The 16172-nt window shown below is 58.0% G+C and overlaps 1 protein-coding gene across 1 annotated transcript; it reads left to right on the forward strand.

The window, feature by feature from the left end:
- Positions 1–2886: 2886 nt before the first annotated feature.
- LOC105198159 lies at positions 2887–3540 on the forward strand. The gene has a single exon (XM_011164813.1). It carries the CDS (start codon positions 2887–2889, stop codon positions 3538–3540), a length of 654 nt encoding a protein of 217 aa, XP_011163115.1.
- Positions 3541–16172: the final 12632 nt, after the last annotated feature.

Below are 16172 nucleotides of genomic sequence, written 5' to 3' on the forward strand. Positions count from 1 at the left end.
GCCCCGTATGGGCTTTCAGGGGTCCCCCGCCTCCGACAGCGGGGGCACCGTCACGGGTGGCGCTACCCGGGGGGCCCCACGGACGGGTCGGGTAACGGAAACGACGCCCTTTCCGCACCCTAACCGCCGTGGCGACCAGCACGTCCACCCAGGGGGGTAACAACTCCCCTGGGGGGACAAGACTCCGGCCCGGCACCCGCTTCGAAAGGGACGCCGTCGCGGAATGCTAGGCCAGCCAACACCGCCCCGGGCCCCGCCTCGGGATGTTTCCGAGCGGCCCCAGGGCCAGTCCAGCCCGTGACCTCGGGGAGGGTTTTCCACGAGGAACGCGCTGGACCGTCCTCCACCGCTCCGACTCTGCCCCGGAATAATTCCGGGCGGCCCGGAGACGGCCTAGCCTGCTGAGTCCGGTTGACACCGGGGTCCCAGCGGCCCGTCTCGTCCAATTGGGAGCGGCGAGGGGCTCCGTTCCGGGACAAGTCCCTTCACAGAAACTCCTCGCCGCTGTCCGCACACGCCCTCAGCCCTGCCTCGGAATAGTCTAAGCGGTCCGAGGGCCGCCCCGACCCGATGCATCGGGGAGAGTTTCCAACGATGCACGCGCCGGGACACCCCCGCCGCTCCAACCCTGCCCTGGAATACGTCCAGGCGGTCCGGAGACGGCCCAGCCCGGCGGGTTCGGTAACACCGAGGTCCCGCCGGCCCGTCCTACCCTTGAGGAGCCAGCTCTCCCCGTGCCAGGACGCGAGCCGTGAAAACGACACCGTCCCCAGACACGGGAATAACCAGCCTCTCCGCCTCTCGTGCCCGCCGCGCCAACAGCGCCTTGAGCAGCGCAACTGCCTTCTGGGGGAAGGCAGATGCCTTCCCTCTTAGACCCTCCCTCTCTCCTCGCCCGAAGGCGATTCGAGAAGAAGGGCAGCCCCCTCACCACGTCAAGGTGGGTCACCATCGAGGGAGGCTCAGCCCCTGCCGCCTCCTACGAAGCGGGTCAGCGAGGTCCTCCCCGCTCGAGCCTCCCCCACGGACGCGGATCGGCGTTCTGCCTTCGCCGTGGCGTCGGGTACGCCACCATTTCGAAGAATCGGGTCTTTGACGACCCGATCGCGTTGTCGTCCCGCCGGTCGGAGCCTGCCTTGCGGCAGTCGTCGACCAGCAGGATCGTGTCCTCCTCGACGGTCAGGGCAGAGGCCTCGTCCACCGGGGACGGCTCAACTCCACCCCTCCCGTCTAGGGAGGCACCCCCCCGTCACTCAAGGAGGAGGAAACCTCCTCCGCTGACTCTACGCCGACAAGGCTCCACGAGTTGAAGTCTGTGGAGCTACAATAGGGCGTCGACGCCCTAAGCAGTCGGCGACGCCATAAGTTGCGCTGGTAGGCTTCGGACCTTGAGTCTATCCAACGAATTGGAACAGACCTTCGGCCTATCCGCCTAGCGCAGGAACGAACACGAACATTAATTACCACACTAGCCCGATAGCTGGCGGAGCATGTAGTCACTCCGCCCGGCCGCCCGTTGAGCGATAACGACAAGGGGGCACTCGGGACACTAGTCCCCCCTTGCCGGCCCTGGGGTATCCGACCCCCCCGGCGCGGTAGCGTATCCCTATCATTATCCATAAATTCATGAATGGGGTATTGTTTTACGAGGAAAACCCCACCCTCGCCCCGAGGGATACTACAGGCCGGTGTCCGGGAACCACCGGCCCAAGGTGACTTTATTGGACAACACACACATCGCACGCGCCGACCAGGGAAGAACATAGAACAAAACCTAAGTGCACGCACATCCGGGATGACCAACAATCGACGCGCGCCAAACAATGGACTGCGGCAGGCAGTCGGGACCCCCGATCCCGACAGGCACCCAGAGCGATCCCTCGACTCGAGACCTCGGCAAGAGCTAAAACCCCCCACGGCGATGCCCCCGCGCTAACGAGGAACATCCCCGAGAAGAAGTGCCAGTCGCACCGGTATACGGGCTGATCCTGGGCCCGAGGGCCAGACGCCGATGCTCCCGGGCTAGCCGGAGTCATCGACAATCAGCGGGTTAACACGCGGGATTTAGTCATTGACCAGAAGATCGCCCCGGGATTCTGCAAGGAAAAGGCGACCCGATTCCCCGCCGCGACAAACACCGTACACTGAACAATAACACACCACCATGGCGTCTGAGGCGTGAAACGCGGCATCTCAGACGCCGCTTCCTTGATTTTTTATAGAGGTTGACTCCTCGCGACCCGGGCGGTGAAGCCAAAGTCCCCGGTCCATCCCGCACGTAATTTCAGCACGTGATGGATTACGGTATGTTAGCTCGGGCGCCAGGGTCGCTGAGATCCCTGATTCTACGGTCTACGAGAGACCGTAGACCCCTATCAAACTCGGGAAACCGCAGGAACGCCAATTCCTGTATCTGGAGTCGTTCCGCAGCCTCGGGAAGCCCCGAAACGACTCCAGACCCCTACGGGAATTTTACTTCACTTCATTTTGCTTTACTTGACTTTTGTTTATTTTATTTTTCTTTAAACGTCTAAAATAATATTTTGCAAAACATCAACGATATGCAACCAGCTTATACCCGCCAATTTCTAAACGAGAAAGACGGAAAACAGAAGAGTAAGTAAGAGAGAAGTGCAGATGTCGATGCCATATAAAGTGACCGAGCTTGTGTCTGCGCACTGTGATTTTAGCTTCACATATCGAAGAGAGTTGAGCTACTGTATACTGTGCCATGGGCTATTCTTGGTTCTGAGAAGGATTCGGCAGCTCAAGCTCAGAGTGGCCCTCCATAAAACGGAGGCCCATTGGCTCGGGGGACCCTGAGAAAAGAGGTTTCGATTGAGGCATCTAACGGTCGACGGCACGCGAGTTAAGATAAAGTCCCAGATGAAGTATCTGGGACTGATCCTGGACTCTCGATGGGCATTCAAACCATACTTTGAATTATTGGCCGCCAGATTAGGCTGCGCGGTGCAAAATTTCGACCGCATATTGCCCAACCTTGGCGGCACGTGTGAGGGAGTGTGCCGCCTCTACATGGGGGTGGTGCGCTTCATCGCATTGTACGGCGCGCCGGTGTGGTGCGGGCCTCTGGTGGCTAGCACGGGCAGCATTGAACTTATGCATAGGAAACAACGCAGGATGGCCATCAGGATGGCGAGAGCGTACCGCACCGTGTCGCGGGAGGTAGCTTGCATGCTCGTGGGTTTAGTTCCGTGGGTGTACATGGCACGCTTCCTGGAAGAGATCGACTGGAAGGAGGAGCGGGCCCGCGGGGGCAAACCGGCAACGCGCAAGTCGATGGAGGAGAGGAGGAACCGCGCAAAAAGGGACAATCTCCGGCACTGGCAGGAGAGGTTCCTTCATGCTAAAATTATAGAAGGAGGGTTCAGAGCGGAAATGTACAACGCCAAAGCAAGGCGGCCTGGTTCAAGAATGCGCTCACACAGATATGTGACGCGTCCATGCCTCGCTGTCAAGCGTTGTCTCGCGGAGACAAAAAAATGGTGTACTAGTGGACATCGGAGATTGCGGCCCTGAGACGGGAATGCAACTCCGCGCGTCGCCGGTACACGAGAAATTGCCAAAGAAAGAGCTTTAATGACGAGAAAAAGGTGGAACTGTACAAAGTCTACCAAAAAAGAAGGAAAAACCTACACAGAGGGCCATAGCGAGAGCCAAGGAGCGATCCTGGGCTAAACTCCAGAAAATCCTGGATGGGGATCTATAGGGACGGCCGTACCGCATTGTTAGAATAAATAAACCGCACTGTGGTTGGCAGCGCCTCCAACAACAACGGGGTGCGCACGATTGGACACCGCACGATTGGACACCACCACTCACAGCGGCCGATGCCTAGAGTTTTTCCGTTGGTTTGGTTAGATAAGTCAAGATGATTGGTTGGTGTCTAATCGTGCTGTGTCCAAAAGAGTGTCACCCAACAACAACCCTAGAGCCGGGGTTCCTCAAAATAATGGTGGATACATTGTTCCTTAATAACGCAGAAGACGTAGTAATCCTCAAAGAGGATCCACAGGCAATCCGGGGAAAAATCGAGTAGTCCAAGAAGTTTAGGGTCTTGACAGAGAAACTTGCGGTGAGGAGGATGAGGAGAAAACCCCCTCGGTGGTGACCCACCTTGACGTGGTGAAGGGGCTCCCTCTTCCTCGAGTCGCCTTCGGGCGAGGAGAGATGGAGAGTCTAAAAGGTCACCGGGAAGGCATCTGCCTTTCATCGGAAGGCAGTTGCGATGCCCAAGGCGCCTTCGGCGCGGCGGGCACGAGAGGCGGAGGGGCTGGTGATTCCCGTGTCTGGGGACGGTGTTGTTTTCACGGCTCGCGTCTTGGCACGGGGAGAGCTAGCTCCTCGAAGAGTAGAACGGGCCGGCGAGACCTTGGTGTCACCGAACCCGCCGGGCTGGCCGTCTCCGGGCCGCCTGGACGTATTCCAGGGCAGGATCGGAGCGGCAGGCGATGTCCCGGCGAGTGCATCGTGGGAAACTCTCCCCGGTGCATCGGGTCGGAACGGCCCTCGGGCCGTTCGGATTTTTCCGAGGCAGGGCCGAGAGCGCGTGCGGAATCGGCGAAGATTTCTGTAAAGGGACTTGTCCCGGAACGGAGCTCCTCGCCGCCCTCAACCGGACGAGCCGCTGGGACCCCGGTTTACCGGACCCAGCGAGCTGGGCCGTCTTCGGGCCGCCCGGAATTATTCTGGGGCAGGGTCGGAGCGGTGGAGTACGGTCCAGCGCGTTCCTCGCGGGAAACCCTCCCCGAGGTTACGGACTGGACTGGCCCTGGGGCCGCTCGGAAGTATTCCGAAGCGGGGCCCGGGGCGGTTTTGGCTGGCCTGGCATTCCGCGACGGCGTCCCTTCCGAAACGGGTGCTGGGCCGGAGTCTTGTCCCCCCAGGGGATTGTTTGACCCTGGACGGACGTGCTGGACGCCACGGCGATTAGGGTGCGGAAGGGGCGCCGCTTCCGATACCCGACCTGTCCGTGGGGCCCCCCCGGGTGGCACGACCCGTGACGATACCCCCGCTGTCGGAGGCGGGGGACCCCTGAAAGCCCATACGGGGTAAGCTCTTGATGGCTCTTCCGTATGGGTGTGTAGGGGGCTGGAGGCCAGTGCACCGGATGTTACATTCCCGATAAACGCGCCATAAGCCGACCCCCCGGGAGTACCCGGGGCACTCCTCCTCAATATGCATATTGGGGCGGAGTGGAAGATACGCCGGTCGGTGCAGCCGTCACGGGGAGTGGGATTCTTTTCACAATGTCTTACACTAATAAACAAAAAAATGCCGAAGGTCACCCTCTCCAGGTGTGACGTAGTGGCGAGCGCTCGCTCGCCGGGTAGCCCCGGAGGTATGAAGAATTCTTCATCCCTCCCGGACCTCAAAGGTGAATGTCTCACCCGCTGAGGGAAGAGACTCCACTAGGTACAGGAGAGGACCCAGCACTGGGACCGGGGGTCTCGAACTTTTTAGTTCAACTGACCCATAGGACATGGGCCATAAGAAAGAAAAGCCCCCGCTCACGCTGGGGGACTTCCTGCCCGTAAAAAAGGGCGGAAGGGCAAGTACTTCCGGCACTAAACCGGGCCCGGCCTGCAGCAAAGGCAAAAAACCCGAAAGCAGCACCGGGACGATGAACGCTGGGCCAGAAGCCGAACTCGGATCGTCCGGCCTGAGGAAGGACTCCTCAATATCAGTTGGCTCCGTAACCCCGCTGCCCTTAGACAAGGACGTCTTCATGGACGTTGAGTCTGGGGGAGCGGAAACTTGGGAGCAGGGTAGGAAGCGTTCTAGGCGGAAAACGAGGAGAAATCCCATCGAGTCTTCCTCGGACTCGGAGGAGGGTCCCCCAAAGAGGGGTGCGGAAGGCCCGCCAAAGACCCCTCACACGAGGGGCAATATACGGCGGAGGCCCCAGCGCGGAAAGCGGCGGAGAAAAAAGCACGTCAGCTTAAAAGGGACCATAGGGATATTTTGAACCCAGAAGTCCAACCCTCCTCCGAACGGGTTGCGAGGGCTAATAATGAGGCCCTCGAACGGGCAGAGGAGCTAAAGAACAAGCCAACTACGGCAGTCGCAGCGGTAATGACCCACAGTTTGTTGGCCGGGCATGTTGGCCAAGTCGGTCGAGAGGTCGATGAATATACAGGGCCCCATAAGAAAGAACATGTGGAAGGCGTACACCGACCTGACGGCCGGCTTGGCCACAATGGTGGCCAGGCAGGAGGAGGGCAATGAGGCGCGACAGCGCCGAAAAGACACCGCGGCCCTAGCAAAAGCGCGGGCCAAATGGACCGCAGAAAAAGCTAAAATGGAGGCTGAGCTCGGGCAGCTGCGCGTTTGCGTTGCGCTGCTCGAGCAGAACTCCTCCATTTGAGCGGAAATCGCTAAAGGAAACACCAACGTCGAGGTCCAGACGTATCTGGACCTCGACACCGAGGTGTTAGATGTTTTAACTGGTGGGACTCCTCATCAGCCAATCCTGGTGGGGGACTCAACGGAGGTGGATCCTCTTATTAAAAAACTCTCCTCACAGGGCGCTGAGTCTCGGCCAGGAAAGAAGGGAAGACCTGTAGTCATTAGTATGCAGACACTAAAGGAGCCGTACTTCCTTCCGCCGCTCAGGGGGGTGAGGAAACAACTCAACCTCCTATCAAAAGCGGCGGACGTGAAGGTGGCCTTCGCTCCTCCATCCTCCTTCCCTTCCCTTCCTCCTCTCTCACGTCCTTTGGAAAGGGCAGGACGGACGGGGGAGAGGAGAGGAGGAAAAAGAAGACAATAACGGAGGACGGCCTTTGGGAGATCCTAAATAGGGTCCTCCCGGCCGTCCTTCAGGAGATGGGGCTTCTCCCGGCCAGTAAGGCCGCGGAGAGGCCCAAAGCAGTCCCTACTGGGGGCAAGACTGCCATCCAAACCCGGGCTGCCTCTCAAAGTGGAGCGGGCAAAGTAGCCGCTATAACCGCAAAACCCGCTCCAGGGAAGGAGACCACCTCCTCCTTCATTTTACAATTGGACGGAGGTGGTCTCGGAGAAGAACAAGAGGAGAGCCGCCAACGAGGCGGGGGTTCCCCCCGCAAACAGGCCGCTAAGGGTCCTCCCGGTCCCCCCCCCCGAAAAATCCCCCTCAACAAGCTTCTTTGTCGAAGAAGAAAAAGAAGAGGGGGGGGGCAGGGGGGACCCGGGGGGGCAAACCCAAGACGGAGCCAACTCCCGAGGGTTGGCTAAGATGGCCAAGATCAGGCCGCCGATTACGGCGGCCGTTACGGTCACCTGCGCCGACCCGGGAGCATATGCGCAGGTCCTTAAGACCGCGAGAGAGAAAGTTGATCTTTCTACCCTCGGGATTGAGGACCTGCGCCCCCGCAGGGCCATAACAGGATACTGGAGGTCAGGGGCGTGGACGACGGCACTAAGGCCGACGCCCTGGCCGAGGGTATCAGGACAGCCCTCAATGACCGGGCTGACGTCAAGGTAGCTCGACCGTGCAAGACGGTCGAGCTACGCTTGACCGGCCTGGACGACTCGGTCACCTCCAGCGAGGTGGCCGAGGTCCTGGGAGCCATTGGAGGATGCTTTCCCCACGATCTTAAAGTGGGAGAGATCCGTATGGCTCCCAACGGGCTGGGCACTTGTTGGGTGCGCTGTCCCGCGAAGGCGGGCAAGATGGTCTTGGCCGCCCCCCGAATAAAGGTGGGCTGGTCAAGCTGTCGTGCGGCACTGCTCCCTTCGCGGGGACTGCAGTGCCATAAGTGCTTGGCCACTGGACACGTCCAGGCCAAGTGCAGCAGCCGGATCAACAGATCCGATGCGACGGCATAGGCCATTTGGCCAAAGATTGCCAAGGGAAGGCGGGCTGCCCGGACTGCAAAGACGCGAGCAAGCCCGCCAAACACCGAATCGGCGCAAAGGGGTGCTTTGCCAACAAAGTGCAAAGGGCACCCCCGAGCGCCGGGACCGAAAGGAGGGAGGGTCGACAACAACGTCGACCCCACCCCAGACCGCGGCTCCCGTAACAGAGGCAAAGGCGGAACCTCCTCTCCCGCAAAGGGAGAGGATAGAAAGAGAGACGACCGCAGTAAACTGCGTCGAGATGAGGGAGGTGGAGGAGCCTCGAGAGCAATCAAGTAATGCCTCGTAGGCTCTTCCAAACCAATCTTAACAACAAGACATGCTTGTGCAGTGCCTGGCGGTGGTGGGTGGCGGGCTGGCCATCCGTACAGGATCCCCGAGAACAACCCCAACTGGATCTATGACCCCTCGGAGAAGGTGGCGATGGTCAGCCAACATGTTAAAAGCGCTCCGCCGATGCTCCTGGTATCGGCCGGTGAAGGCTTCGTAATGGTCGAATACGGACCCATCGATGTCCTGGGCTGTTACTTCTCCCCTAGCATGAGTAGGGGGGAGTTCAAGGCGGGTCTGGATGGCATGGAGAGCGACATTCTCAGTCGCTCTCCCAGGCCAGTCGTTATGGGGGGAGACCTCAATGCACACGCTGTGGACTGGGGCTGCCCCCGCACCGACACCAAAGGCCGCCTGGCCCGGTACTTTGCGGCGGAGCTCGACCTGGTACTCCTAAACCGAGGTCGGGCCAGCACCTACGTGGGGGCCGGGGGGGGGAGTCCATTGTCAATGTAACGTGGGCCTCCCCCGGGGCCTTTAACAGGGTCAAAGGATGGACTGTGGAGGCCGGCTCCTTGGGAGAATTGTCTGACCACAGACTTATCTCAATGGAGCTGGTCTCCCCCCCAGCCCCGCGGAGGTGTGTGAGCAACGCCGCCGCAAACAAGCTAAAAAGCGATGGGTTCTAAAGAAACTCGACCCCGAAGCCCTCGAGATCAGTCTCCTCGCCTCCACTTGGCCGGAGAGAGGAGCTGACCCCGGAGCCGAGGAGGAGGCGGAGCGCCTAGGCGAGATGATGTCGCGTGCATGCGACGCCTCCATGCCCCGCAGCAAACCAATGACGCGTCGTGCCGCCTATTGGTGATCCGCAAAGCTTACCGAACTGAGGCGGGCTACCGTGGCCGCCAAGCGGGCACACACGCGCGCCAAGCGGCGAGGCACGGAAGATCCGCTAAACAGCTCCGCGGCAGTCCTCAGGGAAGCCAGGAAGGCCCTGAGGAGTGCCATTGCGCGGGCAAAAGCCGCGACCTGGGACGAGCTGCTCTCCGAGCTGGACCGTGACTCATGGGGGAGGCCTTATAAAATTGTGATGAAAAGGCTCCGCCCATGGGCGCCCCCAGTCTCGGAAAAGCTGGACCCCCAGTTCCTCGGAGAGGTGGTGAATAAGTTGTTTCCCACCAGGGAGAGGGACATACCGAGAAGACCGGCCCTCCCCCAGGATGGTCCGAGGAACTGGAGGTGTCCAGACACGAAATGGCCGCGGCTTTTGCCCGCATCCAAGGAAGAAAGGCCAAGGCGCCCGGGCCAGACGGAATACACGCCAAGGTCTGGGCCCGGGCGTCACCGTACATCGGGGAGGCACTTCGTGGCCTGTACAGGAAGTGCCTTCGAGAAGGAACATTCCCCAGGAGGTGGAAGAGGGCCCAGCTTGTCCTCCTTAAAAAGGAAGGCAAGCCAGCGGAGAGTCCCTCCGCGTATAGGCCCTTCTGTATGCTGGATGATTCGGGTAAGATATTTGAGCGTATTATCGTCAACCGCATCATCCGGCATATGTCCCGGATTAGTCCCGATTTGTCCCCCGGGCAATATGGATTCCGAGAGACGAGATCGACCGTCGACACAATACTACAGGTCCGATCCTTCTTGGAGTCTATCACGGGGGACGGGAAGGTGGCGTTGGCGATATCCCTGGATATCGCCAACGCCTTTAATAGTATCCCTTGGGGCGAGGTAGTGGCAGCGCTCAGCGAGCATTTTCACTTGCCGCCCTATCTCGTTGCCATCGTTCGGGACTACTTCCGGGACAGGGTGCTGGAGTTCCGAGACAAAACCGGACTCCAGCAGCAGAGGGACATGTCGTGTGGCGTTTTGCAGGGGTCAGTACTGGGCTCCCTGCTATGGAACGCCACATACGACAAGGTGCTCCGCGAGCCCCTCCCCCCCGGCTGCCACGTCGTCGGATACGCTGACGACACGTTCGTGGTGGCCAGGGGAGCCTCCTGGGTGATAGCGATTGTCATGGGCAATTGGGCGGTGAACTGTGTCATCAGCTCCATCAAGGGCCTGCGCCTGAGGGTGGCCCCGGAAAAGACGGAAGCCATCTTCTTCCATGATGGCTCTTTCCGGGTACCGCCCCGGGCCTTTGTCCGGGTGAACAACACCCGGGTCCGAGTGGAGGCAACCCTAAAATATTTGGGGTTGCTATTGGACGGTCGCTGGGCCTTTGTCGAGCATTTTGACAAACTGATCCAGCGATTGGGCAGGAGGACGGACGCCCTCCGGGGGTTGATGCCCAACCTCCGAGGTTCGAGAGTCGGTGCGAGGCGCGCGTACGCCTACGCGGCCATGGCTGGGGCTCTGTATGGAGCCCCAGTCTGGTTCCGCGAGGCGCTGGCCAGCCGCCGCATACGAGACGTGCTGCACGGAGTGCAGCGGCGGCTGGCGCAAAAGATTCTGCGCGCATACTGCACCGCCCCTGGCGCGGCAACCATGGTACTGGCGGGGCTCCCCCCGGCGGAATTCACGGCCGACGCTCTGGCATGGTCATACGCCAGAGCGAAGGCCGTCCGCCTGCAGGGGGGAGTGGTTACCCCCAAGGTCGCCGCGCTACTACGTGAGAGGGCACGCCGGCGGGCCATGAAAGCTTGGCGAGAGAGCCTTGCCAACGACCCGCCGGCGGCAGAATCGCGAATCTTGGAGGCTATTCCACTTGGACGGGGTGCGCACAATTGGACACCACACGATTGGACACCACCACTCATGGCGGCCAATGCCTAGAGTTTTTCCACTGGTCAAGCGCTGTGAGTAGTACTGTCCAATCGTGTTGTGTCCAAAAGGGTGTCACCCACTTGGACGAATGGGTGGGCCGCCCTTGGGGCGGTCTGTCCTACCGGACGACACAGGTGCTCACCGGGCATGGCTGCTTCGGTGAGTACCTGTGCAGGATACGCAAGGAGCCGACGACGCAGTGCCACCACTGCGAGGCGGACCGGGACTCCGCGCAGCATACGCTGGAACACTGTCCAGCGTGGAAGGAGCTGCGCGGAGACCTGCAAGAAAAAATCGGCAACGACCTCTCCCTGCGGGCCATCATTAGCCAGATGGTCAGCAGAGAGAGGGCATGGGTTGCGGCCTTCTCTTTCTGCGAGCAAGTAATGCGGCAGAAGGAGGAGGCCAAAACGAGAAGAGAGAGAAGGCCGCGGGAACGCATGCCCCCCGGCGAAGGTAACGATGGAAGGAGCGGCGGGGACGGGGGCCACGACCCACCTTGGCTCCCTTCCCGGCCGCCCCAAAGAAGAAGAAGGCCTGCCCCCCGCCCCCGGGCCCACGCGGCCCGTCTGCAAAAAGACGGCGGGGGGCCAGCAGATCAGCAGCTGTCGCTCCCTCCCTCCCCATAATTGAGGAGGAGGGGAGCGACAGCGCCAATGTGGAAAAGAGGAGACGATCCTCCTCCCCTGCGGTTACCGACCCCGCCTTTGGGACCCGCAGCCGCGGGAGAAAGGCTCCTCACACCGGTGAGCCCGGCAAAACAGATCTGATCTGACGGTCCGGGGGGAGCGATCCTGCGGCATAACGTGGAGCCGCTCCCCCCCGCTGCTTCGCCGCGATGGGGGGGGAGAGGGAAGGGTCCTCTCCCCCCCCAGGGCAGAAAGTAGGGCCGCGCCGCCGTCAGCGCGGCGCGAAGAGGTCCGGGAACCATTCGGCGGGAGCTGGACCCTCGGGCCTGTACCCCCAACTTCAACAGGAGAAGAGGCGGGACGGTGTCCCTCTCCCCCGACCTAGGGCAGACTAGGCCCTTAAGCCCTGCCAGGGGCACCTATCGCTAAGGCGCCCCTGGCGAGACGAGTTGGCCGCCAAAAGCCGACTGGGTCGGAGGGGGTGGGGGGCTTCGGAAGCATGCTGCACGCGTTTCCGAAGCTCCACAGTCATGGACCAGGGCAGGACACCCGGAGAGGTTTTAGTGGGTAGGCCCTCGCCGGCACGTCGCCGGCGAGGGAGAGCCCCACATAACGACCAGGCCTCCCCCGAGGCCTGAGATATGCGGTAACGCATTTCCTCTTCGTGAACAACAAAAACAGGATGAGGAGAAAAAGTACGGTGCCGGTCTTGGACCCTCGTAGTGGTCTGGAGTCGTTCCGGGGCCTCCCGAGGCTGCGGATCGACTCTAGATACAGGAATTGGCGTTCATGCGGTTCTCGAGCTCTCTAGGGGTCTGCGATCTCTAGATAGACCGCAGATTCAGGGATCTCAGCGACCCTAGCGCCCGAGCTGACACACCGTAATCCATCACGTGCTGAAATTACGTGCGGGATGGACCGGGGACCTTGGCTTCACCGCCCGGGTCGCGAGGAGTCAACCTCTATAAAAAATCAAGGAAGCGGCATCTGAGATGCCGCGTTTCACGCCTCAGACGCCATGGTGGTGAGTTTTTTCGTTTAGTGTACGGTGTTCCTCGCGGCGGGGGATTCGGGTCGCCTTCTCCTTGCAGAATCCTGGGGCGATCTTCTGGTCAATGACTAAAACCCGCGTGTTGACCCGCTGGTTGTCGATGTCTCCGGCTAGCCCGGGTGCATCGGCGCCGGGCCCTCGGGTTCAGCCCGTACACCGGTGCGGCTGGCACTTTCTCTCGGGGATGTTCCTCGTTAGCGCGGGGGCATCGTCGTGGAGGTTAGTAGTTCTTGCCGAGGCCTCGAGTCGGGGGATCGCTCCGGATGCCTGTCGGGATCGGAGGTCTCGGATGCCAGCCGCAATCCATTGTCTGGCTCGCGTCGATTGTGGGTTATCCCGGGTGTGCGCTTAACCGCGTGCACTTAGGTTTTGTTCTACCCTATGATCAGAAAGTACCGGGAATTTTTAAATAAAACAAAATAGAGTTAAATTTCAGGCAAATTTATTTTATCTCCTTCAAAATATGATCCATCTGAAGCAACACACATGTGCCAACGCTTGACCCAGTCCTCCATGCATCCCTGGTAGGCCGACGAAGGGATGGCCTTTAGTTCCCTCGTCGCATTCTCTTTGATCTCCTCGATCGACTGAAATCTCTTTCCACGAAGTGGCAACTTCAACTTGGGGAACAAAAAAAAGTCGCACGGGGCCATATCAGGTGAATACGGTGCTTGCTTGATGGTATTTACTTGATGTTTGGTCAAATAATTCAGTACAATTCGGGCTCGATGCGATGGTGCGTTATCATCATGCAAAATCCAAGAATTGTCGGCCCACATTTCCGGCCGTTTGCGACGTACAGCATCTCTCAAACGCTTCAAAACGGATAAATAATATTCTTTGTTGGCTGTCTGGCCCGGTGGAAGGTATTCATAGTGCACAACGCCTTGGCAATCGAAGTAAACAGTCAACATCACTTTCACTTTTGAGCGGCTTTGACGCGGTTTTTTCGGTTTCGGCTCGTCTTCGAAGCGCCACTCGGACGATTGTTGCTTTGTTTCCATGTCAAATTCATAGACCCATGTCTCGTCGCCCGTAATTATCCGTTTCATGAAGGTTGGATCACTTTGGGCTTCAGAAATCATCTCTTCAGCAACTGTCTTTCGGTGGTGTTTTTGCAAGAAATTCAGATCCTTCGGAACGAGCCTGGCTGCCACGCGTCTCATATCCAAAACATCAACCACAATATGCTGTGCCGTTCCATATGCAATGCCAAGTTCACTAGACATCTCTCTTAAGCTGGTATGACAATTTTCAAGCACCATTTCTTTCACTTTCTTCACATTTTCATCGGTGTTCGACGTCGATGGACGTCCGGAACGAGGGAAATCTTCCACCACTGTACGACCACTTTTAAAGTCTTTATACCACTCGTATGCTCTTGTTTTTGATAGAGCAGATTCGCAAAATGCTTTTTGCAACATTTTCAGTGCATCGGCACACGAAATTTTGTTCGCAACACAAAATTTCAAACAAACTCTTTGTTCAACAAAATTATTCATGGTAAAATGCGGCAAAATGAAAAAAGTTGACTGATGTAAACAAACGCCAGGCAGACACTAATGATCGGATGCCACTAAAACCTGACAGATGTGCGTCTTAAGGTCGTACCAACATAAGAAAAAAAAATAAACCGGTTCCCGCATGCGCGGTACTTTTAAATAAAAAATTTCCGGTACTTTCTGATCATATGTTCTTCCTTGGTGGGCGCGTGCGATGTGTGTGTCGTCCAATAAAGCCCTGGTCCCCGGACACCGGCCTGTAGTATCCCCTCGGGGCAAGGGTGGGGTTCCCCTTGAAAAACAATACCCCATTTATGAATTTATGGTCAATGACAGGGATACGTTACCGCGCAGGGGGGTCGGATACCCCAGGGCCGGCAAAGGGGGACTAGTGTCCCGGGTGCACCCTTGTCGTTATCTCTCAACGGGCGGCCGCGCGAAGTACCCACACGCTCCGCCGGCTATCGGGTTAGTGTGGGAATAAATGTACGTGTTCGTCCCAGCGCGTCCAAAGATTACAAACCCTAATCACCAGGGGCTTCCGCTAAGTGCCACCATTCTCCAGAGGTAAGGAACACGGCGCAACACACTCTGGAGTTGGTGTATGGGATAGACGTATGAGGGTGAAAGGAGAGAAAGAAATTAAAAAGAGTACAAGAAAAGTTTTTGAGGTCGGTATTAGGGGATTGGTAAACGTCGGGATATATAATAAAGGAGAAGTTACAGCGAAAAAAATTAAGAACGAGGACGGGTAAAAAAGCATGAGGTTTTGAAGAGAGGCTAGCGAAAGGGAAGAGAAGCGAATAGGCGAGGAGATGTTGGGAAGAGATAAAAGAGAGAGTTAAGAGTTGAGATAAGTTTTTGGAGAGGAAAAGGAAGAAATTTTTTGAAGAGAGAGAAGTGGGAATTAAAGAAATAGAAGAGAAAAAGGATAAGGAAAGTTTTGTGTTTTGGGAAATAGAAGAGAAGAATAAAGAGGAGCAGAGGAGAGAGAGATGGGATAAAATTACCGGTTCGAGATACAATAAATGGTAGAAGGATAAAGAGAGAGAGGATCCCGAGGTACTTAAAAAAGGGGTGGATGAAAAAAAGATGGGGAAGGATAACAAGGTATTGGTTAGGGGAGAGAGTAAGGTTCAGTCTTAACCAGCAGCAAGCGTAGCGCAATGCAATACTTTAAAGGCCATAGCTTCTCCCTGCTGAAGATCGTGGTGCGGGATGAAGAATCCCACCCTTCTCGAGGTGCCTCTGTCTTGCAAAACACCACCTAGACCAGTAAAAGTCGAAAAACTATCCCCCACTCCAAGCCGTCGTGTTGTGGCTAATAAGTATTGCACCGGGGTAAACGGCGTCGGACAGTGTGATTTCCTCTGGCAGGATCACGCCCGTCATACCTCCCGCTGTTGTCTGCGGTTATGTTTTGCGAGCAGAAGGGGGAGGGGTCTTAGCTTCAACGCTCGGACTAGAGGAGGACTGAGAGGAGACTATCTCTCTAAAAAACCCCAAGCCAGTGGTGGAACAGCGTGTGCCGATGGCTGCGTGACCGAGGGGGTGCTCGGCCGCTAGCATGCGGACTCTGGAGACAAGGAAACCTCCAGTTTCAATACCTTTATTGCGGCATGCGGGCTCTGCCGTGGCGGACAATCCCTTCCTAGTTTCTCGTGGGATCAAGAATAGATTTACAAAACAAACCTAAAAAAGGGGATGCCACTCCGAGCGCATCAACACACATGAAGACGGTGATGGAAACGGCAATAAACTGCCCCCACTGTCGGCTTCCACAACAGCTATGGCTTGGAGGACGCCGCGCAGCAGCGTCAACTGTGGAGAAGCTTGAACTGCACGACATACGCCTCAGCAGAGTCGCAAGGAAGAGACTCAGGTGGCTCCTGAAGCAGTGGACTCCTGAAGACCTAGCGAGACTACAAACCATGCAGCCAATAAACACCGAGAGCAAGGGCTTTAAACGGACCCGGTCTGACGGCTAGACACCTGAAACGCTGGCGAAGAAAAAGCCGAAACCTACGAGCTCTAAGAAACCCCAGGATACCTCATCGACGAAGAAGGTCACACCGTCAGCTTCAAACAAAC

The sequence above is a fragment of the Solenopsis invicta genome, chromosome 2 (genome assembly GCF_016802725.1).
Source record: "Solenopsis invicta isolate M01_SB chromosome 2, UNIL_Sinv_3.0, whole genome shotgun sequence".
In the NCBI taxonomy this organism is placed as follows: Eukaryota; Metazoa; Arthropoda; class Insecta; order Hymenoptera; family Formicidae; genus Solenopsis; species Solenopsis invicta.